The sequence below is a fragment of the Micromys minutus genome (assembly GCF_963924665.1).
Source record: "Micromys minutus genome assembly, chromosome: 1".
NCBI classification, from domain to species: domain Eukaryota; kingdom Metazoa; phylum Chordata; class Mammalia; order Rodentia; family Muridae; genus Micromys; species Micromys minutus.
Window position 1 is genome coordinate 61,091,527 of NC_137969.1, and position 23,314 is coordinate 61,114,840.

Below are 23,314 nucleotides of genomic sequence, written 5' to 3' on the forward strand. Positions count from 1 at the left end.
ATCCGATGTTTCCTGGACAGTCATTGCTGAGTTTCGCCCAGCCTTCTTCTCCACGGGCTGAGATTTGAGTCTCCACGTTCGCACCCCAACTTGCTAGTGTTCCCCCCCCCCGCCCCCGCATCCTCCCCTCCTCCCGGGGCGCCACCGGCTCCGCCATCCCGGGAGCCGTCCGAAGGTGGCAGCATCGGCCCCGCAGTCCTCCACGGCCCGGTTGGCGCTGTGCAGGTCGCCGGCTGGCCGCGTCCGGAGCCCGGTGCCTAACAGGCCTGGAGAGACGGAGGCCACACCCCGTGCGCGGCCCAGGCGCTTCCCGCCGGTGAATCATTCCCCGCAGCGGCGGCTCCCGCAGTCCGCTGCAGCGCCCCGGGCCCGGCCGCGCCCCAGCCTTGTGCCGCGCCCCGCCGCTCCGCGACCCCTCTCTCTGTGCTGTGCGCCATCCTGATCGCTACCATGGCGGGCATCGCGATGAAGCTGGCTAAGGACCGCGAGGCGGCCGAGGGGCTGGGGTCGCACGAGAGAGCCATCAAGTACCTCAACCAGGACTACGAGACCCTGCGGAACGAGTGCCTGGAGGCCGGGGCGCTCTTCCAGGATCCTTCCTTCCCCGCCCTGCCGTCGTCCCTGGGATTCAAGGAGTTGGGGCCCTACTCCAGCAAAACTCGAGGCATCGAATGGAAGCGGCCCACGGTAGGAAGCGCGAGGGGAACGGGCAGGGCAGGGATGACCTGGGAGGGTACTCGGGGTTCCGGGAGGCTGCAGTGGGAGGCTGCGAGCCCAAGGCTCCCCTGCTTGGTAGTCCTGGCTTGGTAGTGCGCCCAGATTGCTGCTAAGAGGACTTCTGATGCAGGCTGAGGTTCACCCAGTGGACCTGCCCCAAGCTGCGCCCAGAGGGCTTCACAGAACAGGACCCTAAATCCATTAGTGGTCACGCCCTGGCTGCCTTCACAAAGCGGCTTCACAAAGCGGCAGAGACACAGGACTGCTGGGGTGAAACTTTTATTGGACTTTAGTGGTGAGGTGGAGGGAGGAGACATGGGTCAGCTGTAGGGGTGGAGGTGGGGATATCAGAGTAGGGTAGACGACTCGGGACTACTGGGGGTGGGGTCCGGGCAAGTAGTGGATACAGACAAGCGCTGGCTGACATAGGTGGTCTCATGTACGTGTGATAGTTAGATTTATCCAGCTTGGATCTTTTCTATTTCTCAACGTACAGTTAGAGGAGCCCTCCTCCAATATTACCTGGGTCACTTAAAGAATAGAAAGGCCCTAAGAATCCTATTGCTCATTATTATACTGGCCTAGAGTCCTCACCCGGTGATCTCTGCTCAACTCCTAGATGCTCTTGTCCCAACCCTCATGGCCTCTACCCTTAAGCCCTTCCGTTCCCTTGGGGTTCCCAGTGGAAGCCCAGCTGGTCCTCATCCCTTGGGACCCTCACTTGACTTTTCTAGGGAACCAAGAGGAAGTCTAAACTTCTAGATTCCTGTTAGGACAATGGACATTCATAGCCTGTCTCCATACTCTTGGTTCTCCAGGGCTGCTTTTGTTATCCTGAATCTAGTCGGAAAGTACTAGCAGGGGTATAGCTCGGATGGTAGTCTGCACTCTGCATGCATGAAGCCCTGGGTTCTGTCCCCAGCACCACATAAAATCAGGTTCATGGTAATGTATGCCTTCAATTCCAGCACTCAGGAGACAGACACAGGAGGAGATCAGAAATTCAAAGCTGGGGGGCCATAAAAATGGCTCGTTGAGTATGTGGCCGTTTCTAATGACTTTAGTTCTGTACCAGACCCACCTGGAAAGAGAGAACCAACTCCCAAAAATTGTTCTCTGACCTCCACATGCGCACTGTGGCACACAAGCAGAGTCTCACAGGCATGTGTGTGCGCATGAGACATTGACTCAAATTTTAAAAAAGATGAATGAAAACAAAGACTGGAAAAGTCTCTGTGGAGCGGGATCCAGAGCACCTGGGTATCTTGGGTGAGTCACTGGTTTTCTCTTCCTTACCTCAACTGGGCATGGTGGCACACATCCTTGATACTTTGTAGCTTTGGCTGCTTAGTAAGTTCGAGGCCAAGGCGAGCTACAAAGTAAGCCTGCTGGTCTCAAAATTAAATGAATAAGATAGAAACAAGACAAATGAGGCCTCTCTGTTTTCTCTCCTGCCCAGCACACTTAGCTGCAGCTGCCACAGCTGCTTCAGTTTCCTGGAGACACACCCCGTTCTTCTTTCTCAGCCTTCTCATCTCCCAGGCACGCTCTTCCCCCAAGTCTGGCTCATGTACATTCTTTCAGGAGTCTCCTCTCCTCAGAGAGTGCTTCTCCACCCTGTAGTACTCTGTCCTGGGGTTGTCACCACGAACCAGTGACTCACACGTTTCCTTGCTGAGCTGCTATGGGTCGGTTACCCTGTGCTCTCGGCGTCTTGCCAGGGTAGTGTCCCTTCTCAAACTCATTCACTCGTTCATTCATTCATTCATTCACCAGCATGTGGGGAATGCTTACTCTAGCCCAGGCATTGAGACATCCACAAGCCACTGACTAGAGAATGAATGAATGAATGAACAAACGGATGAATGTATAGTCATTGTGAACCTCAAATGACATCCTGACTGCGGAGCTGATTCACATACAGGAGAACATGTTCCTTACATTTGCATATTGTTTTACAACTTACTTTTTTATCATTTCTGTGGTTATGATACCCTAGCCAGAAGCAACTAAAGGGAAGAAAGAATTTACTTGGCTTATAGTTCCAGGTTACAATGCACCGTTAAGGGGAAGTCAAAGCAGGAACTCAAGGCTGAGACACGTTCACCATCTGCACACATACTGAGCCCACAAACCTTCCATGCAGTTGGTGAGCAGCTATTCTATTCCTGGCACAGTATCCTCAGTTTCTGTCTGAAGCTCACAAGGGGCAGAAATGCCCTTCAACAGGTGATAGCGCCCATGGGCCTTCAGAGTAAAAAAAAAAAAAAAAAAACAGAGTTCCAGAGCCACTTCCAGGACACAGCCTAGGGCAGGCAGGTTGTACACCACACAGTTGGAGAAACTGAAGCTCGGGAATGTCAAACTTGCTCAGAATGAATCAGGACTGGAGCCAAGGCTGGGCTAGCTGTCCTGACCTGTCCTATCATACCCTGGTGGGGCCAGGCAATAGGGACTTTTTAAAAGTACCTACTGGATTTCATTAGCCAGTTATTAAAGACTGAGATAGACCAATGCCAATGGATGGTGGGGTAGGGACCAGACAGGCTACAGACCCCAGAGGAGGAAAAATGGAAGGGAATCAGGTGTTTCACTTGTTTAAAAGAATGTCTAAAGGACAAGAAGAATGAAGGGGGAGGGAGAAAGAGGTGGATGAAGGAGAGAGAGAGAGAGAGAGAGAGAGAGAGAGAGAGAGAGAGAGAGAGAACGCGCACATGCACAAACACCCGTGGCTTAATTTAAGAGTTGTTCAGCTGTGAACAACTTGAGTTTGCTAGAGGTTGAATCATGAGAGAGGAAGGAATTAAAGGTGACCCCCAGAGAAAGAATGAAACAATCCAGAAAAAACAGGACAGGCAAGGGAGCAGGTGAGCCATGTTGGTGGCTTGGGGGTTGATAACTCTTCCTGAGAGAGCGTCATAACACTGGCAAGAGAGCTCTCCACTGCAAGAGATGAGACAGACCAAGAACACAACCATACTGAGGGCAGTAACCATGGCGGCCACAGTGACCAGTGGCCCAGCATCTTCTAAGGGTGGCACATTAGGTTCTCCCAGATGTCATGGTAGACTACTTGCTTGTCAAAGCCATTCACTGACCCTGAGAACAGTCCTCTGTGGGTGGTACATTTGTCTTCTTCAAACCCATTGTGCAGATGGGGAACAAGCTTTGGGATATCAAGTCACCCACCAGCATCCTGGGCCTTCTGCAGTAAATGGCAGAGCTGAGATTCTCACTGGCTTATCAGAACCCAAGGCTGAAGCCCTCCCTCCTTCTATGGCTACATCATGTTTAATTCCAGGCTCCACAGGCTGTGACTGGAGCCCAGTCTTCTAAATTACCTCTGGGTTGTGAAGTCTGAACTTGGACTTCTCTGGAGACCCAGAGGCAGTCTCTGAAGTATAGTGGTAGCCCCCTTCTGAGGCAAGAGCTTGGCCTCTGGATTGTGACAGAGGCTCCTGGAACCGAGCCCAGTCTGCTCCTTCCCCGGGGCTAAGTGCTTGCCTGGCAGGCCTTGGGAAAAGTTGGCTTTCCTGCTAGGACCGAAGTGCTTTCTCATTGCCCTGCATCCGCCGGGCAGACTGACGGGGAAGCAGGAAGTGAGCATGCTCTGTGAGCTGGTGTGCCACTGGAGGCTGCCAGGATAGACCCAGCTCTCACTTGGGGAAGAAGACAGAGTAGGGCCAAGAGTCAACGGCACACTGCAGATGCCACACTCCTACAAACCAGCTTAGATTTGGGCCCTGACTTCCTCTGTGGCTTTTGGGTGGAGCTCTTCAGTATCCGGAAACATATCCAGGGGCCCGCTGGAGGGCTGAGCCCTACCACATTGGCTGCAGAGAGCAACCTCCTCAGAGGCTTAAGGGCATTAGCACTTGACACCAATGAGTTCAAATCCCAGCGGTCCTTACCACTGAGGAACCTTGAAGCTATGAGCAATCACTTTACCTCCTGAGGTGTTCTCCACAGATAATAGGAGCTGACTCCACCTTGAGTCCCCAAAGGCTCTGTGCCTTGTGTGTGCAGCAGGTGCAGAATGCTGGGAGAATGCAGAGAGGCTGGATTCAGCCCCTGTCCCCAAGAAGTATGTGTATTAGAAAGATAGAAGAGGACCCGGGAGTGTCGCCAGACAGATTTAGGCTCCTCAAAAACTCTAGGACAGAACTCAAAGGGAAGAGTGGGTATAAATGTGGAGGAAAGGCCTCATCCTGAAAAGAGAGAGGAAGGATATTGAAATGTGAACAGACCATTTGGAAAATGTAAGCCAAGGGAGAAGGTTGCACAAACCCGACCACTTGTCTGCAGGCCTAGGAGAGAAGCTGCCAGAATGGTAGGCAGGGGTCACTTAGTGTAGAAGGTCCCAAAGCCAGGCAGAGGACGCAAGATGCATTCCCTGGCCCTGGTAAACAGTATAAACAAGCAGGCTGCAGGAAATTTGGAGTGTGTAGGGTCTGATGGCTTCCTGAAAGGCTTCCCCATGCTCACAAGGGTCATATAGACCTCCTCCTAGCATGGAGATCTGACTGTGACATGTTCCTCAGAGCAGCATGAGGAGGAGCTTGAGGCACCCACAGGGAACCGAGGCTCCCGTCCACTCTGCTGACCATGCCCTGTGCGTTTGTTTCCAGGAGATTTGCGCTGACCCTCAGTTCATTATTGGAGGAGCCACCCGCACAGACATCTGCCAAGGAGCTCTTGGTAAGTAGTAGTGTCTGGAGCAAGCTGTGCTGTGTCAACTGCAAGTCCTGTGGTTTCTCTCCCCTAGCTGTGTGGTGACTTCCATTCCAGAAGCTCCCTGGATTTCTTGTCTCCTGGGGATGCCCCCCTGGCCCGTCACAATGCTGAGGCTGAAGGTCTGTGCCGCCCACACAGGTCCAAGAGGAGTCAGTGACTCAGTGTGAAGGAAGGGGAATCCTTTCACTGCTGAGAGGAAGTGGAAAGCACTTGTAGCAGCTCCTCCCTGCAGTCGGGAGCTCACCAGGGAAAGCCCTGTGTGACTGTAATGCTCCTGTTATTCAAACTAACCCAAGCACCAGTCAGGATTGAGAGGGCTGAGAATTAGGGCTCTAGGCTTCTGAAGCTTTCCAGGCTTCTGGTGAATCCCAGCAGTGAGAATCCACCTTCACTTTTTCCTAAACATAGGCCTATAATTATTTGGGGGTAGATTACCTGCTCTGATAAACCAGAAACCTGCTAGCTGCCTCCGTGGGCTTCCCAAACAAGTCCACTATAGCGAAACTGGTTCTCTAGAATTCACCGCCTTCCCGTGCCCACTTCATAGGGGTTCCGGTCTCATGCTGGTGGCAGCCATGTGTAGTAAACCAGTTACTGAACTATGCTTACCCACACTCTAAGATTCCTCTGATCCTCCTCATTTTACAGATGAGCATTTCTATGCCATAGTCAGAGAAGAGGCCTGGTGTACAGACATATTTGTCTGTCCCCAGCACTAGTGCCAAGATGGCTTCCCTCAAAAGAGGCATGCAAAAATACCACCCTGTGGGGGATGTGATAGCTTGTGCAAACAAACTCTCAGGGCAGGAACACAACTTTGCTGAGTGAGGATTCCTAAAATTCCATGGAGTTTTCTCACCTGCAGAAAACAGGTCTCCCTGACTGCCCTCTCTGCCCTTTTTCCCCAGGAAAGAGGACAGACCAGGCATCCTAGGATGCCTAAGATGAATGTCCTATGGGGACAAGCCACTGCTTGATAGGGTTGGAAGTTGATTGAGACTTTGACCGGCCTGGGAGCACTTGAAGGATCTAGGAAAATACAGCAGTTTCTGAGTGCTAACAAAGAATCCACAGCTACTTCAAAAGTCTGCCCACATCCTCAGGGCCAAGCCACATGTAACAAGTATCTGAGTTAAGATCCACTGTGGTTCCACCAGGCAGTTTGGGAGGGGCCGCAACAGTTAAACTCCTGGGAGAGATTGTCTGCTGTATGTCCAGGACCAAATGGAAAAGAGACATGTAAATCTTCCTAAACTTTCAGTAATTGGTCTAATGTTTAAGGTTTCTGGACGTACCAAATTAGCCATTTTTATTTTCCTTCGGCTTTGCACTCTGGAAGATTCTAACGAGATTGTGGGTGGTGGAATGTGGCTCACTGAACTCTCACCCTCACTTTGACATCTGGGCCTGAGATCCTGAAGGGGCGGTGACATCACCAAATCCCAAAAGGCTCAGAGGCAATAGGACTGTGGCAGACACACAGGCTCAGTAGGGTTGGTAACAACATCCCTGAATCCCAAAAGGCTGAGAAGCAACAGAACGGGGCTGTGGAAAAGACACAGGTTTCAGTAATGTCAGTAGTTGGGAGCCCTTGGCCCAGGCATCCCTGGGGACCTCAGTTTTCCTAAACTGCAGAAGGAAGGAAGACAAACAAGATGTTATCAGAACCCACTGATACATGACATTCAGCCCTCTAAAGTTAGTCTTGCTGTGGGGCGGGGCAGTGGTACAGTTCTTCACCAGCATGCATGAATGACGTCCTAGGTTCAATCCCTGCAGCAGCAACCAGTCCCTCAATAAAATCAAGCCTGCTCACGGTAACTGTTTCCCATTCCTTGGTCAGGTAGGTGGGCAAGAGCAATGCATGACTCAGACGGCATTGGGTTTTGTTTCACTGGTTGCACCATAGCATACCAAATCCCAAGTAGATAGTTTTATGCATGCTATGCAGATATGAAAAACTGGCACACAAAGACAGGAGGGTCCATGCAGAGGCTGTGTCCTAGTCATTGTTAGAGCTCTGGTGTGATCCAAGTCCTGTACTCACTGTATAACCCGACGGGGTCTGAATCCTCAGTGCTGAGCTGAGGAAGGATGTTTCATTTTCTCCATTGGTGCCTCTTACCCAAACGCATTCACTAACCCAGTGAGCTTGGGCATACGGCCCCCTTGGACTTGACCGTGTTCCAGCATCTGTCCACACCCTCCACACCCTTACCTCAAGGGCTCACAAAAGTCTCTCACCTGCATTTCTGGAAGGCTCAGCTTCCGGCCTTCCCTCAAATGGTTCCCTTCCTCTGTGTGTGTGTGTGTGTGTGCATGGGCTCCTACCGTGAGCCACATGCATTGCAGAATGTGCTTAAGCAAGGCATGGACTCAGCAAAGAAAAAAAAATCTACCCTTCTGTCTTAGTCAGGGTTTCTATTCCTGCACAAACATCATGACCAAGAACCAAGTTGGGGAGGAAAGGGTTTATTCAGCTTACACTTCCATATTGCTGTTCATCACCAAAGGAAGTCAGGACTGGAACTCAAGCAGGTCAGGAAGCAGGAGCTGATGCAGAGGCCATGGAGACATGTTACTTACTGGCTTGCTTCTCCTGGCTTGCTCAGCTTGCATTCTTATAGAACCCAGGACTACCAGCCCAGGGATGGCACCACCCACAATGGACTGGGCCCTCCCCCCTTGGTCACTAGTTGAGAAAATGCCTTACAGCTGGATCTCATGGGGGCATTTCCTCAACTGAGGCTGCTTTCTCTGTAATAACTCCAGCTTGTGTCAAGTTGACATAAAACCAGCCAGTACACCTCCTTTAAGGAAGGCCACAAAGGAAAGCCAGAGGCCAGTCACTCAGTACTCTGGAACTGCTGATGGGAATGAATCCTGTGCCCAGCAGGCCTCTGAGGTCCAGGCGAGAGCATATGGTTTCCAGTGCTGACTCAGCTGTTCAAACAGCAGGCCTGTGCTCTCTGTAACCTACTTCAAACTTCATTTGGCTCCCAGAACACAGGTGTGTGGCCACAGGATGTACCGTCTCCTGGTGTTTACTTCATCAGACAGCAGCAGGGAGGCAGCTCGGTGGGAGCTGTGCCCCTGAAGGTGGATCTGGTCTTAACCCCTCCACCACCGAGTAGCCTTTATCATCCTGGGCCACCCATCTTTTGTGAGCCTTTGTTGTCCTTTTGTAATAGGCTTTGTTTTTCCTTTTAAATAAATAAAACTGTGTGCTTTTAGAATAACTTTAGATTCACAGAAAAATCAAGGCAGTGTTAACAAAGAAACAGAACGAGTTTCCAGTCTTGACCATCGCACGAGTGTGGTGTGTTTGTTACCATAGTTAACCAGTACCACTGCCCTCTCCTGAGGGTTTACTACCATAGTTAACCAGTACCACTGCCCTCTCCTGAGGGTTTACTACCATAGATAACCAGTACCACTGCCCTCTCCTGAGGGTTTACTACCATAGATAACCAGTACCACTGCCCTCTCCTGAGGGCCATGCTTCATGGAGACTCCTCAGGTTTACCCAGTGACCTTTCACATCTCAGGCTCTCTCCAGAATGCCTCTATGCATCTCTGTTGTGGCCCCCGGGACACCCCTCAACTGTGACAGCTTCTCAGTCCTGACTTGTTTTTCTTAAGCTTGGCAGTTTCAAGGAGCACCAGCCAAGAATTTTTGTATGGTGCTCTTCTCTTAGGATTTTCAGGCATCTCTTTTAAAGTAAGGGATGTTGAGCATGGTGGTATGTGCCTGTAATCCCAGCACTCGGGAAGATGAGACAGGAGGGTTGCTAAGGGTTCCAGGCCAACCTGATCTGTGTGCAAGACCTTATCTCAGAAACATCAAATTTAATGATGATGATGATGATGATGATAAATAATAATAATAATAATAATAATAATAATAATAGTAGTAGTAGTAGTAGTAGTAGTAGTAGCAGGAAGGAGGAGGAGAAAAAGAAGCAGTAGAAGAAGAAGGAGGAGGAGGAAGAGAAGGAGAAACCTGTAGTTTAAATAACAAAACAAACAAACCCAGTGACCATAAATCAGGTCTCAGATGGTTTAATAAAGTGAACCCATCTCTCTTCATGGTCCTTCTACCAGCCCCACCCCCAGCCCCTATCCCTCATCCTGCCCCTCCCGGAGCACTTCTGCAGCTATGAGTCATGCCTTCCGCAGCTTCCCTTCGGCTGCAAACACTTGTACAGCTGCCGTCAGCCTCCCAGCTGTTTTTTCTGCTGCAGCTAAGGCAGCAGAGACAAAGCTCTGGTGAAGGGCTAAGCTGCTCCTCTCCCCTGGGGCCCTGTCCTGTCCTGGCTGGCCCCAGCCCTGGCCCCGCATGGTCTCCAGCTTTGTGCTTGACTGTGGGGGTAGAAGTGACGGGGAGCCATTAGGGCTTCCTGTTCTCCATGGACTCTCCTCTGAAACCATAGCATGCCCATCCTGTAGTGGGGTGACAGAGTGCTAGTCTGTGGATCAGGATGTGATCTTCGGTCTGTCTGGGTACTCTCCCTCGACCTTCCCACCAGCTGTCTGTAACTAGGAGCCACACCACACCCCTGTCTGAGAAGAAAGGGTTGGGTCAGATTTTTCCTAAGGCTGCACTTGCAATGTTCTCAGAGTCCTAAGTCAGTGGGAGCCTCGGATTCCAACAGCGTTAGCTCTGGGGAAGCTCCTCTCCAGGGCTCCAGCAATAAGAACTTCATGTCCTCTGAGGTCCAGTGGGGTCCTGGCCCCAATGCCCTGTAAATGGTGAGTGAGTCCCCACCAGGATAGGGTGGTCTAGAAGGCAGGTGTGCAATGAAGCAGGCTAGACCCCCAGCTCTGTCCCAACAGAGCACTTAGCAATGATGTAAACTTTCCGGCTACGATACCCCATATGCTAACCTCCAACCAGGTCCCTGAGTGATACTCAAAGTGTGAGGTGCGCAACTGAGGAACTGAACTTGGTGTTTCGTTTTCTGAAGTGAGGTCTCACTCCGTAGCTCACTTCCTGAATTCAAGGAGCTCTTCCTGCCTCGGTTTCCCATGTACTTGGATTATAGGTGTGCACCATCATGATGGGGGTAGGGTGGGGACTAAACTTGCAGGCTTTATTTAAATTCCACTAAAAGTGTCTATGGCAGCTGATCGTGCTGGGCTTTGGTGCCCAGTGATTAGAGGCTAGCCCCTTAGCTCTGTCACTTTGAACAGCAAGAATGCTTTTCCACATACTGGGTATAACAACCTTGAGGATGAAACAGAATGACTTAGAGGCTCAGTGTGCAAGAGGGTGAGGCATAGAAAAGGTTTAATAAGGTTTTGGGGACAGAGTGTCAGAGGGGAGTATGCTCAGATGACGTTCCATCACCCTGACCATCTTCCATGCCTGGATAGGACCAGCCTTGGCACCTAGTGTGGTGACCATGGTGTTGTCAGAGAGAGATGTGACAGACAGGCATAGTACTGGGGAAGGTTCCAGATTCCTCTGCTCCCGTGCATTGGAGTTGTGATGGTCAAAACTTCCTGCTGTTTCTTCCCCAGAGCCAAAGGCCAGTAGTGCCACACAGCTGGGTCTCCTGTACCACATAGCCTGGGCTCCTGGGCTTCCCTCCAACACCCTGGGAATGTGAGTCATCAGTTTCCAATGACCCATCTGTGAAATGGAAACCATGAGGACATTTGAGTTCTTTTTCCTCTTCCCACACAATGGAGCGTCTTGAGACTTCTGACTCTAAGGTGCTCTTGAGACCCAGAGCCTCTGGGGAATTTCTGTCTCCTTCTGGAGATCACCTGCACCACCGCCATTTCTTGTCAAGCCAGCCTTCATTCTGGTGTTACTCCTGCATCGAGTTGCCTCAGCTCAGTTCCTTTGCATCCCTCTGGATCCTGCAGGAGGGAAGGAAAGATGGCTGCTGAGAGTAGGAGCCTCCGTGGAGAAGAGCCCCCACCCCTTTGTGGGTGTGAGAGGCAGTGAACTGGGGGAGGGGTGTGAGTCCCTGCAGCCCCTCCTCACCCACACTGCCTCTTTCAGGGATTCCCCACAGTAGGAGAAAGAAAGAAAGATGGGGTGAATTGGGGTCTTTCTTGCACAAGAAACTGACATGTTAGTGAGGAGGGTTTGCACTCCAGCTCCTGCCCTCCCCAAGCCAGATGAAGATAATATGGCACAATTGGGAACACTCCCATTAGGGAAAGCCTCTTCTGCCTTGTCATCAGGCTGTGGAATGAGTAACAGGAGGCCAGGCCCAGAGTGACTTATCACTCTAGAGGAAACCACACAGCTAGCTCCAGGGGGACCCTCGATTGTCATTTGGGTCATTTCTTCTTATCTCTTTTAAAAATCAAGAACTTCCAGCTCTCTGAGAACTGGGGTTCCATCCCTCTCTGGGCTGCCTAGGATAGGAGACCCGCTTGTCCCTTCCCCCACAAGGTGCCTGGTGGGATGGAGACTGAAGGTAATGTTGAAGGCAGAAATGTAGCTTGGAGCTGCTTCCATGTTCCTTATGATCCATCCAGCCGTGAACCAGTGATGGGAGGAAGGGAGCCAGCACAGGAATGAGCCACAAAACCAGCAGGACTGGAAGCAGGCTTTCTCCTGGGTACCACTCTTAACATTTGGGGCAGAGAATTCTTGGTTGGTTGAAGGGGTTGGGAGTCCCTTTAGGATCTGTACGGGACAAACTCAAGACACCAAATTCTCAGCACAAAGGAGATTTATTACCATGGAGGGACCAGGTATGGAGGGACCAGAGCTGAGCTGCTCTGGATTGGGAAAAGGCAGACAGCAAGAAGCAGCAGGTGGTTTTTGAAGAAGTGGATGTTCAAGGAGAAGAGGGGATACTCTGTGCTAGAGTGAACTGGTAAGTCCTGATTGGACAGGTCAGCCTGTGTCACCAAATAATGATTGTCGGACTTTGGTGTTTAGTCTCCAGAGTGAGTCAGTGGCTAAATAAGGGAAGAGGCCTTGGGGGCCAGCTTTTAGGGATGTAATCTAACTGTCTAGCAAGGGAGAAGGAAGGAGGGTGGGCAAGACCTGCCTGCAATGCTTAGGCCTGTTAGAGAGCCCTTCAGTGGGGGTGGGAGGTGGGGGATGTTCTTCAGAAGTCAGCAGCATTCTGGGCCTCTACCCTGGGCTTGCCAGGAACACTCCCTCAGAAGGGTTAAGATGTTGGGGAGGATGGAAACGTCCCAGTCAGAACCATTAGCAAAGGAGTAAGGTGAAGCTGTGGGCACCTAAAGCATCAGAGGATCTCAGGCACAAGGCCACAGAGGGCCACACTATACTGGCACGGCCAGCAAGGAGGCTCCGCAGATGGGTGGCAGTGGTAGAAGGTGCATGTGGAAGACAGCTCCACACCCCTCCAGCATTGCAGCTTAATTGAGGCAAGATGTAGGTTGCAGTAACATCGCGGCCGTGCCCAACTTGCAGAGGGGTCAGCGTTGTTGAGATATTTGGGCATGTGGGCATGTGGGAGAGGAGTACCAGGTTTCCCACCAGCGTGGGGAGGAGCTTCAAACAGGAGGAGATGGGGGGCGGTAACTTCTCTGAGTTTCTGTCAGGCCTTTTTATCTGTTTCCTCGGTTTCCAGCCTTGGGTCCATCCTGAAGCACTCATTGGAAGTATGTAGGGATGTATCTTGAGACTGGGGTGCCTGTGACCCGCAGAGTGGCTGGATGTCCCGGACATCCTGAAAGTGGCATCTTTGTTTGTTTTCTCAAACCTGTAGAGACTCAGTCAGCCAGTGCAGTGGCTTCGATGTGCCTGGAGGGGCTGACAGGGTGGGACAGCTGACATCAGAAAGCGAAGCATTAAGAAGGAACCTACTGACCTTTCCACCCAGAGCCCTGCCTATTCTCCATGCCTCAGGCTCTTCCCACTCCCCTCACTCGGTCCCAGCTGCCCCTTGCCAAGCCCACCCCACTCTTCCCTGCCTAGACCAGAGTTCACCACCATCACTGGGATCAAATCTCCACAGCTGTCCTTACTGGCAGTAAGCTAGCTGCTCAAGTGCCTTGGCGTTGCCTAAGGCACTAAACTGGAGACCCTCCTGCCTGAATGCATGGGGGGGGGGAGCTGCAGGCAGAAGAACCACAGAAAGTTAAGCACAGATGAGAAAAGTGACCATCAACACTTTGCAGGCACAAGGAGAGCTTTCAGGAGTGGTGGAGCTGGCTGGGTTGCGTCCCTCAAGCCTAAGCACCCATCACTTTGGCCTGTGTTTGAAGTTTATGAGCAATGGGTATCTTCCCTCTCTGGGCTTGTAACTCACTCGAGGCCATGGCAGGGCTAAGCTGACGCAGTGCGTGGCTGGTTTATCCACAGTGGTGAAGCTGTGCAGAGCCCAGCGTGTCCTAGGTCCTCTGGGTGCTTCTCTAGTCTGTTGCTCTTTCCTGTTTGGGAAGGAAAGATGTTGATGGCTGAAGGAATGAAAGAGAAAACACCCAACAAATATTTCATCTTCCCCTTAGTAACCTACAAGCAGCTGCGACTGTGAGTAACCCAGCCACAGACATTTCCTACAAGTGGCACAGGTGACCGTGGTCTGGGCACAGGGCTGCTACACGGGGTACAGAGACCAGGAGTACAGCTCTGGAAATTTACTGGCATGGTCCTGAATGAATTTATCTTTTCAGAAGAGAGCCCTGAAGATAAAGGAACCATTCATAAGGTCTGTCCTACCCAAGGCGGGGTCTGGGGTGCCGACAGGGACCTGTTTGCAGGCTTGGGTGTGGTAGGAAGGCCGTGGGGTCTAGGGGTGCTCATAGGGGCCAGAGCAACTGGAAACAATTAGCCGTTTCATCCAGGAAGACTAAGTGAGTCTCCACAGCTGAGTCTGAGGTGTGGAACGGCCCAGACTCCAGCTTTAACTGGCTTTGGCCAAGCAAATTAAAATGGGGAGAGAAAGTCTGAATTTTTAGAGACCCTAAGGGCCCATGGATAAATGTCTTCTCAGGTACCCCAGGCTAGAGAGATGATCACTGAATTGTTGAGGAATAGATAAACCAAGAAGTAGACTCTGAGAGAACCCATCAGGGGAAGAAACTGTTAGAACAACCATGGACTCAGGAAAAGGAAGAGGCTGGCTCCTGAGAGCCTTACAGCCTTGTGCTCTGTCAGGGCACCAAGCAGAGAAAGACCTGTGACTCTCAGGACCAGAGGCCAGCTCTAAATAGCCTACAGACAAACTAGGTTTCCCCTGAAAATTTGGTCTGATGAAGCAGGGCATGGGGCTTTCTCTGTAGGGGCCACTCTTGGCTTAAGTGATTGTGCAAACATGGCTTTGACTTCAGTGCTGACCTAGACCCCAGTACTGACCTTAACCTCAGTGTTGACCTTGACCTCAGTGCTGACCTTGACCTCCATGTTAACCTTGACCTCAGTGCTGACCTTAACCTCCATGTTAATCTTGACCTCAGTGCTGACCTTGACCTCCATGTTAATCTTGACCTCAGTGCTGACCTTGTCCTCTGTGTTGAGCTTAAAGTCAGTGCTGACCTTGACCTCCATGTTAACCTTGACCTCAGTGCTGACCTTGACCTCTGTGTTGAGCTTAAAGTCAGTGCTGACTTTGACCTCCATGTTAACCTTGACCTCAGCACTAACCTTGACCTCAGTGCTGACCTAGACCCCAGTGCTGACTTTGATCCCAATGCTGAACTTGACCTCTGTGTTGAGCTTAAAGTCAGTACTGACCTTGACCTTCATGTTAACCTTGACCTCAGTGCTGACCTTGACCTCCATGTTAATTTTTACCTCAGTGCTGACCTTGACCCCAGTGCTGACCTTAATCTCCATGATTTGTTCCCTTTGTTTGGACAGCAGCATTCTCTGCAACTTTGGAAGCACTTCCAAAAGCTCAGCCAGAATCATGAGACAGAGCTCCTCCCACCACTGTCCCCTCCCCCTCTCGCTCTCACCTCAGTGACAATCCATCCGTCCCCTCCCCAAGACCTTCTGCCAGTTTCACACCTCCCAGGACAAAACTGCCAAAGGTGACTAAGGCTTGCACAGGAGGAAAAGAAAGGCAGCAGAGTTCACCCAAAGTGAAGTGGCAGCAGCATCAGGACCAGACCTAGGTTTCTAGCCAAAACTGTGTGTATCCTTAGGCCTCAGCTGGGCCTCCTGGGTCTCACTTGCTTAGCTTCTCACCTCCCATGCTGGACCAGTGCCCATGCTCAAAGTGACTGCTGCCCCTCCAGCCTTAGTGGCCAAGGCTCCCGAGTCATGGGCTCAGTGGGCAACTGTCATGTCTGTTTTGTTTGCCTATTCAGCAAATGGGACAAAGTGGTGCCTAGGACAATGTAAAAAGGCTGGGTCACACCCAGGGAAGGAAAGGCCACAGGAAGGGGGGGCCTGGGCCAAGGAACAAAGTTAGCTGAAGTTACAGGGGTCTGAGAAAGTAAAGAACCTAGGGTGTGGGGAGTTTGGGAGGGTGGCGTTGAGGTTTATGGTGTCTTCTGGTGCCGGAAGGCAAACAGGTATGTGGAACATGCCAGAGTGAAAAGCTAGAAATAGAACCGGGTAGGCCAGGTCTCAGGGAAGAGGCATGAACTCTGCCTGCAGTAAGACACACCCTGGACAGGAGCCCTGGAGGACCACACCAGAGGAAGGCATGATTTCTCAGTGTGTTCCCCAAACAAAAGATGAAGGGGCCAGGCTAGCTCTGAGACCCTGGGCCACTCCCCTGGCCACTGTAATGTCCTTTTGGTGCTGGCTTTAGACTCCAGAACCCTGCCTCCCCCACCTTCCTCAAACTGTCGGTTATTTTACCTCAGAGATTTATACTCCAAAGCTTCCCTCTCTGTAGGTATGTGTGTAGTTTGAGTCTGGTCTCTTCATTTGGATCAGGATATTCTTTCTCGCTGTATTACCACAGAAACAAAGTCCAGTGGGAATAGGTGACAGAGGGCACTGGAAGCCCCATGTGGCCACAATCTGCAGTGTTGTGTCTTCCGGGATGATGTATGACTGATGTGAGGCAGCCTGGGTGACAGGTGACAGACTGGCATTCTGTGAACAGCAGGGGCGGGCGGCTCGGTAACCTCTGGGCTAACCATGGACACGTTCAGCAGCTGCCAGCTCCCACCCCCGGGGAGGCACAGCCTTGAGAACTCTGGAGCGATAAGTGCTACAGTGACCCGTCTCTGACCCTTGTCGCTGCTCTTGTTCCGGGCACTGGACAGAAGCCAGCATGGGGCTCCCGGGGCAAGAAAGACAGACTAGAGATGATGTGTCCCAGCTGTACAGTGGCCAAGACAGACTTTATGTGTACACGTGCCTCTCCTCATTCCCAGGGTACGCTGAGGACAGTGGAAACGTAGGCAGTAGAAAACCTGATAACCTTTAAAGAAAGCCAAGCAGCTCTAAAGAAGATACAGTCCAGTGCCAGCCAGGTTATAGACACCTGTAATCTCCAAACATGGGAGGCCGAGGCAGGAGGATTGCTGTAAATTTGAGGCCAGTTTAGACTATTAGGGACTTCCAGGTCAGCCTGAACCTTAGTCTTTACAGACTGAGACCCTGTCTTAATAGAGAAAGAGAGGTGTCCAGAGGAAGAGGGAACCCCAACCCAGAGAGAAAAGCCTAAGTACTGTCAAGGGTATTCACGTAGCAGATAGTCCTGTGCTGAGAGCCCCGAGGGTCTCTGGCTCCCTGGTCTGCCAGCCTAGCCTGAGTAGTCCAGTGAGGAACCCTGTCTCAAAAGGCAGAGTGGACGGCACCCAAGGACAACTCCTGAGGCCGAACTGCACGTAAAGGCACAGCCTCCTGCTTTTGTGTATGCACATAACACACACACACACACACACACACACACACACACACACCTACCCACCCTCTCCTGCTCTTGTGTATATGAGACACACATGAACAGCCTCCTGCTCTTCTGTATGTACATAGTACATACACACAAGCACAGCCTCTTACTCTTGTGTATATCATGTAACACATACATACACACATGCACCCATGAACACACACACATACCCAGGCCTCCTGTTCATATGTATGCACATGCGTGAATACACATATCAGTTTTTCCTTTTCCTATTAACTGTATCTTTATTTTTCTGGTAAGCTTGGCCTTTTGCTCTTTGTATGTATAGAAGAGTGACCTGTGGTCTAGGTCTGAACAACATTCATTTTTCACATTTTTTGTATTCTTGTTGTCTTGCTTATTGTGACTTTTACCGTGTAATTTCTTTAATGTAGCTAAATTAATTATTTTAGATTTTAAACATTTTTAACTTATGATTTTAAAATTTCATGACTTCTAAATCACAATTAGCTAGTTTCCACTCTCCCATTGTAACAGATTTCCCCCACTTTTTCTAGAAGTTTTCATGGATTCACAGGCTATGTCAAGTACCACCATAATATAAAATATGCAGATACATAAATAAGAGGAAAGTTGTATAAATGGATAGTTCACTGTAGTTACGAGTGTATACACAGTATATGTGAATCCAACTTTAAGGTGCATGATATGATTGCATATATATATGGGTATCAAATCATTTCTCATTCTTTTTGTGTAACCTCCACAAGTGTGGCGGTCAGAGGACAGCTTGCAGGAGTCAGTTCTCTCCTGCCTTGTGAGCTCTGGGGTGAAAACCCAGATTTGGGGGGCAAGAGCTTTACCTACTGAACCATCCCACAGCCATGGTTTTAGGCATTTTAATTCACGGTCACTTTGTCACTTAGCTCTGTTGTTTGGGGTGACTTGAGCTGTTCTAGGCACGAGTCCAAGAGTCTACAGAACTCTTTCTAAGTTCCAAAGTGCTAGGATTACAGGGTGCACCTTGACTCTGGGTCTCTTTTAGATATTGCTCTCTGCCTGGGCCTCATGCTTAATTTTTCCCTATAAACTTTGGAGTTGACTAGATTCCAGTTTTTAAAACTCTTGCTATTTTTATTGGCATCATGTTGTTTATAGGCCAATTTAAGAGGAAAAGACTTTTTTATGATAATGAATCTTTGTAGCTGAGAATATGGGCCACTTAAAAAAGGGGGGGGGTAGGTGATTGTCTCAGCCACCCCCCCCACAGGCAGGCTCTGTGCAACTTTATCAGTACAAGCCAACAGCTTCCCGGGCTCGTCTCTGGATCTCAATCTGAGGCTGAGGGAAATGACAGAATTCTAGAACCCGGAGTGGGACTTGTACAATGCTACCTCCCAAGAGAGAGCTTTCATCAGAGGAAGCAGGGAAGACATGCCTGGCCTCTGGTCTCCAGGTCCCCCATGGGCTAAACCACACCAGCAGCCATAGCCCCTGGGTCTACTGATCAGGGAGGGGATTGACCAGGCTCCTAACCTCAGCCTGCCATAGTCCAGCGCCGGGCTCCAGAGACAAGTGTTTCTGCTTGAGATAGAGTAATTTGGGGACCCAAAACTAGTCCATCGACGATGATGCACAGAGACAATGTGTGCCTGAGTAACAACAGTGATGAGGGCCAGGGGAGGAACACAGGGGTTTGAGTACTTCAAGGTATGACACAAAGACAGTCCTTCCCCTTCGTGGACTGAGTGGTCCCTCCCACCAGCGTCGTCCTGTTGTGCCTGTTGAACAGAGCCAAAGGTGTGCTGGTGGGGAACATAGCGTTCAAGTCTAGAATCTCTTACAGGTGCTGGTTAAAACCTGTACATTTTTCTCTCAAGCCGCACCCACGTGGCTACATTCCAGGGCCTCCGCCCCTGGACCCGAAAGGCACCCTTTGGAGAGCTGTTTTGCTGGAGCTAAAACAGATTAGTTGAATCCCTTTGTGGTGGTTGAGTTAATCAGACCCTTCCAAACTAGCCGGTTGACTTCTTACCAGGCCAGGTTGTAACTGCCCCAAGCAAGTTCTGCTGAGAGGGAACCCCAGGGACATCTCCAGCTCAGGGTGCCCGCCCAGGAACAGGTCTTCATGATTATCCAGAAGGGACATATTTCCATAAGATGCTATAGAGGAGGTGGATTCTGACCTTGGGAGGTGGGAGAGGAAAATCAAGAATGGGTGGGGCTGAGGGAGGAGGCCGAGGTTGTTACAGTTGAATCGAAGGTGCTACAGGGAGAAACCGTCCCATGCAAGGTTTGGGGCTTACAGGGGGAGGTGGACGCTCTGCAGTGGTGGCTCAGGTCACCTCTAGAAGATCCAAGTCTCCCAGCAGTGCTCTGAGTTGGGTGAATCTGAAAGAGGCAAAGTAGGGCGTGAAGGGTGTGCAAGAAAGAGTTTAAATTAGCAGACAGCTGCGGTGGGTGTTCGGTAGCGGGGACTGCACCCACTGAAACTGGTTTCCGCCACGAAATAGGCTGTTTAGTGACCATGAAAGGGTGTGGTTCTGGGAAGATGTAAGCAAACTCTTACATGGGCCTGGCACATGGCAAGCCTTTGAGCGTGTCAGCTGCACAATCACTGCATAGAGATTGCCGCCAATACATTTTGTATGGATCAATTTTTTTTTTTAAAGAATGGGTAATGGGGATTCCCACTTATCTCAAAATATTCTGCTGATTGGGATGAGGGAGAATGTAAAGGAATCAAATATGAAATGTGATTCTAAGTGTTTCCACCTTATTAAAAAACAAAATATCCTCCTGCCTCTAAGGCTTCCTCACTGGGCTCATGAGTTAGAAGTGTGATTATGTCTATGGCTTAGAGTGTGTTGGGGCACACCTGTGATCCAAGCACACTAGAGTCCTGGGCAGGAGAAATTTTGAGTTTTGGGCTAGTCTATGCTACAGTGAGACCTTGTTTTAACACACCGACAAATCCAAAGTGCACAGCATTCTTTGCTTCCCACCTTGGCTTTGATTGTAGTGTGGTCTTGGCCGTGTAAGGAGAAGCTTCCATGTTGCCTTGGTGAATTCCCTGTTAGTGTATTCTTCCAAAGTGTCACATTCAAATTTACGGTTGAGCATTCCTAGTGGGAACTAGTGGAAATCCCTCGATAAAAAAGAAGTTACTATCGTGGTGTTATTCTGAAACAAAACCCAAGATTCGGCTGGATATGATAGCACAGAGCTTTAATTACAGCACAAGAGGGTCAGAGGCAGGCAGAGAGCTCTGTGAATTCAAGACCAGCCCGGTCTACATATCAAGATCCAAAGCAGCCAGAGCTCCATGGTGAGCCTATGACTCAAGAAAACAAAACAAGAAATGTCCCAGGGTTTGGACTCAGAGACTATGTGTGTGAGGCCTGTCAAATGACTACTCCATGACCTCCTGACCTTTGGAGATAAGAGGGATGGGAGGGATGGCCTGAGAGGTATGAGAAGTCCTAGAAGAATGCGGACCATTCTTCGTCAGCATTCAAGCACTGTGCGTGTGTTAGCCACCTGCTAGTTCTTAAATTCCTACTGGGAGGAGGAGGAGCCTGGGCCGTGCCCCTTCCAGGACACAGGAGCTATGTCTAGCTTAGAGTCACTGTCTCGTCGCCCTGGGGACCCTCTAGCATCGTGACCCTTTCAGAAGAAGCTGGACAGCCAGTGATGAGGAAAGTGGTCTCCAAAGGCGGCTCGAGAAGAGGCCTAATTCTTACCTGTCTAGTATGGATATTTGCTTCTGGGACATAAAGGGGGAAAACTGGAAGCCACAAAGTAGGGCCACTGATTCCCAGGATGTGGCAAGAGCACCCTAGACTGCTAGTGGTAATCCGAGATAGGTGTGGCGACCTAATATAAATACAAATACAGAAATACAAATGTGTCACTTTCCGAGGCCAGACTCTTTGTTCCCTGAAGAGCACACTGGTCCCCAGGGACCTCTGAGATTATAAAGGCCTGGTCCTGCACACATGCTTATGTTTCCGTGTATAGGCCGATATAAAAGTCGCGATCACTCCGGCCGAGGGAATCAGAAGGGAGAATGTCATCAGCGGGTTCACACGGTACCAGGCATCCCCTAAGCAGATGCTCAAGATGTGATGGGTCCTTACACAGAATTCACGAAAGCTCCAGCTTGGGTCTGACTCCACACAGTGGGTCCATTTTCACACCTCAGGCTTGTGTGAAAATGCCATAGAGATGCTCCGATCTAGACAGTTTGCAGGTGTCCTAGAACATGTAATAAGTTCAAAGTCATTAGAACCACAGCCATTGCCAGGCTCCTAAAGAGGCCTAAAGCAGAAGAGAGATGGAATAATAAAGGGGGCAGTGGGCTCCCCTCACCCCAGGAACAACTGGCATCTGGAGAGCTAGTCCTTCAGTTATGGAGAGTTTGAATGGCTTGGATGGGCTAGCGGCAGATCTCAGGAAACTGTCAGGTCTTTCTGAACACTGCGTCCACAGGTCCGTCCAAGGTACCATGTGGAGTTAGGTAGGAAAAGCACTCCCAGATAGGTACCACCCTTACTAATCCTCAGGTCCGCCTGCTATGCAGAGCCAGAAAGGATCGCTGCCAAATCTCTTGGGCTCCCTAGTTAGAGTCAGCAGTTTAAGCTGTACAGTGGCCTCAATGACCCAAAAGGTTGAATCCCTCGGGTGTCTGACAGCCAATCAAGACTTTAAAATTTAAAACCCGGGCCTGCGGCTGTTTCAGTGGACACAGTGGACACAAAGGCTTGCTGAGCCTTGTTACTCTTTAACAAGGGGAGGCAGTGATTGCAGTGCACACTCTCCTGGAGCTGTTGTGAGGAGTAATGAGAAGAATTTGAATCTCCTAGAGCAGTGGGAAGCCTGCAGGCGGCCTGAACAAGCAATGGTTCCTGTCCACCTTCCCCTAACAGCAAGTCTCGGGGACTTGTAACCTAAACTCTGGATCAGGAAATGAGGAAATGATCAGTTCAGGTGAGGGAAATGTTTCAGGGCTGCCTTCAGGAACGGCTTGATCTGGAGACCGAGCTTCCGTATCTCTCAGCCTTGTTTCATCAGCATTGGCAGAGCTTCACGGAGGTGGGGTGATGTCAGCCCTTCAGTCTACACACATCTTTATAGATGCAAAGCAGAGGCTGCCTGTCCCTGCCAAGTTCAACTGGAGGTCATTATGTTCCGGTCCTCTGGAATTGGGGACAGAGCATTGGAGACAGAGTCCAGAGAAGGCCCTGGTGTTACTAGAACAGCAAATGATTGTAGTGGAAAACTACAAAATCTGCAGGGCTCTACCGCCCACCTAATTTCAGAAGCAACAGATTCTCTGTCTCTTGGTTACCTGCTGACCAATTAGGGAGGGCCACGTGTTTCAAGCATTCTAATTAACCAAGTCATTCCCTGTGGTTGCCATGGAAACTTTTACTGTCATAAACATCTTCATTCTCTTCCTAGTTTCCCTTTGTTGTTGTTTTTGGTTTTTGTTTTGTTTTGGTGCCTCAACAACGTCCCTGTCTGCCAGGTCATTTGTAAGTGCAGGGATGACCATGGTGCCTTCCTACACGAAGCTCCTGCAGTGGGCACCAGTGGAAACTGCATGCTTTAGACATATGTTCCCCTTCACAAAGAGGATCAGAGATCCTCATCTGGTTGTCCCTGTCCCCGTTCAGTCCCTTCTGTGCCCGAATCCCAGAAGAGAGCTCTGCCTCTCTCTACCTGAGAACCCCTCAGAGTCAGTCCCAGCGCATACATACTAGCTCATGGCTCTTCTGCGTTGTCCTGTGATCACACTGCCCTCCTCCACCCCCACGCCCAGGTATCTCTTTGTCTCCAAATCCTTGTAGGAGAGGAGCGGTGTTCAGCCCCTCTCCATCCATTGGTGCATTTTCTTCTCTCATTCAAACTCCCCTTGGAAACCTTTTCATTGAGGTTTCTGCTGCCCTGCCAAGTTCAGTTTGTCCATAGCTCCTGTGTATCAGGCACAGACCTGGGCTCTAACGACACAGTTGAGCCGCCACCAGGTTCTTAGTTTCTCAGTGAACCTCTCTTGGATCCAGCCATCCACACAGCATGGCATTTCACTGTTAGCAGCTCCA

At 50.5% G+C, this 23,314-nt stretch overlaps 1 protein-coding gene across 1 annotated transcript in view; it reads left to right on the forward strand.

Annotated features, from left to right (window-relative positions):
* The first annotated feature begins 219 nt into the window (after positions 1-219).
* Positions 220-23,314, forward strand: part of CAPN2 (calpain 2) — a 49,030-nt gene continuing 25,935 nt past the window's right edge. The window contains exons 1-2 of the mRNA XM_080924353.1: positions 220-687; positions 5,346-5,415. Coding sequence (XP_080780479.1) covers positions 451-687; positions 5,346-5,415 — 307 coding nt within the window. The 5' untranslated portion in view covers positions 220-450. The remainder of the gene's footprint in view (positions 688-5,345; positions 5,416-23,314) is intronic.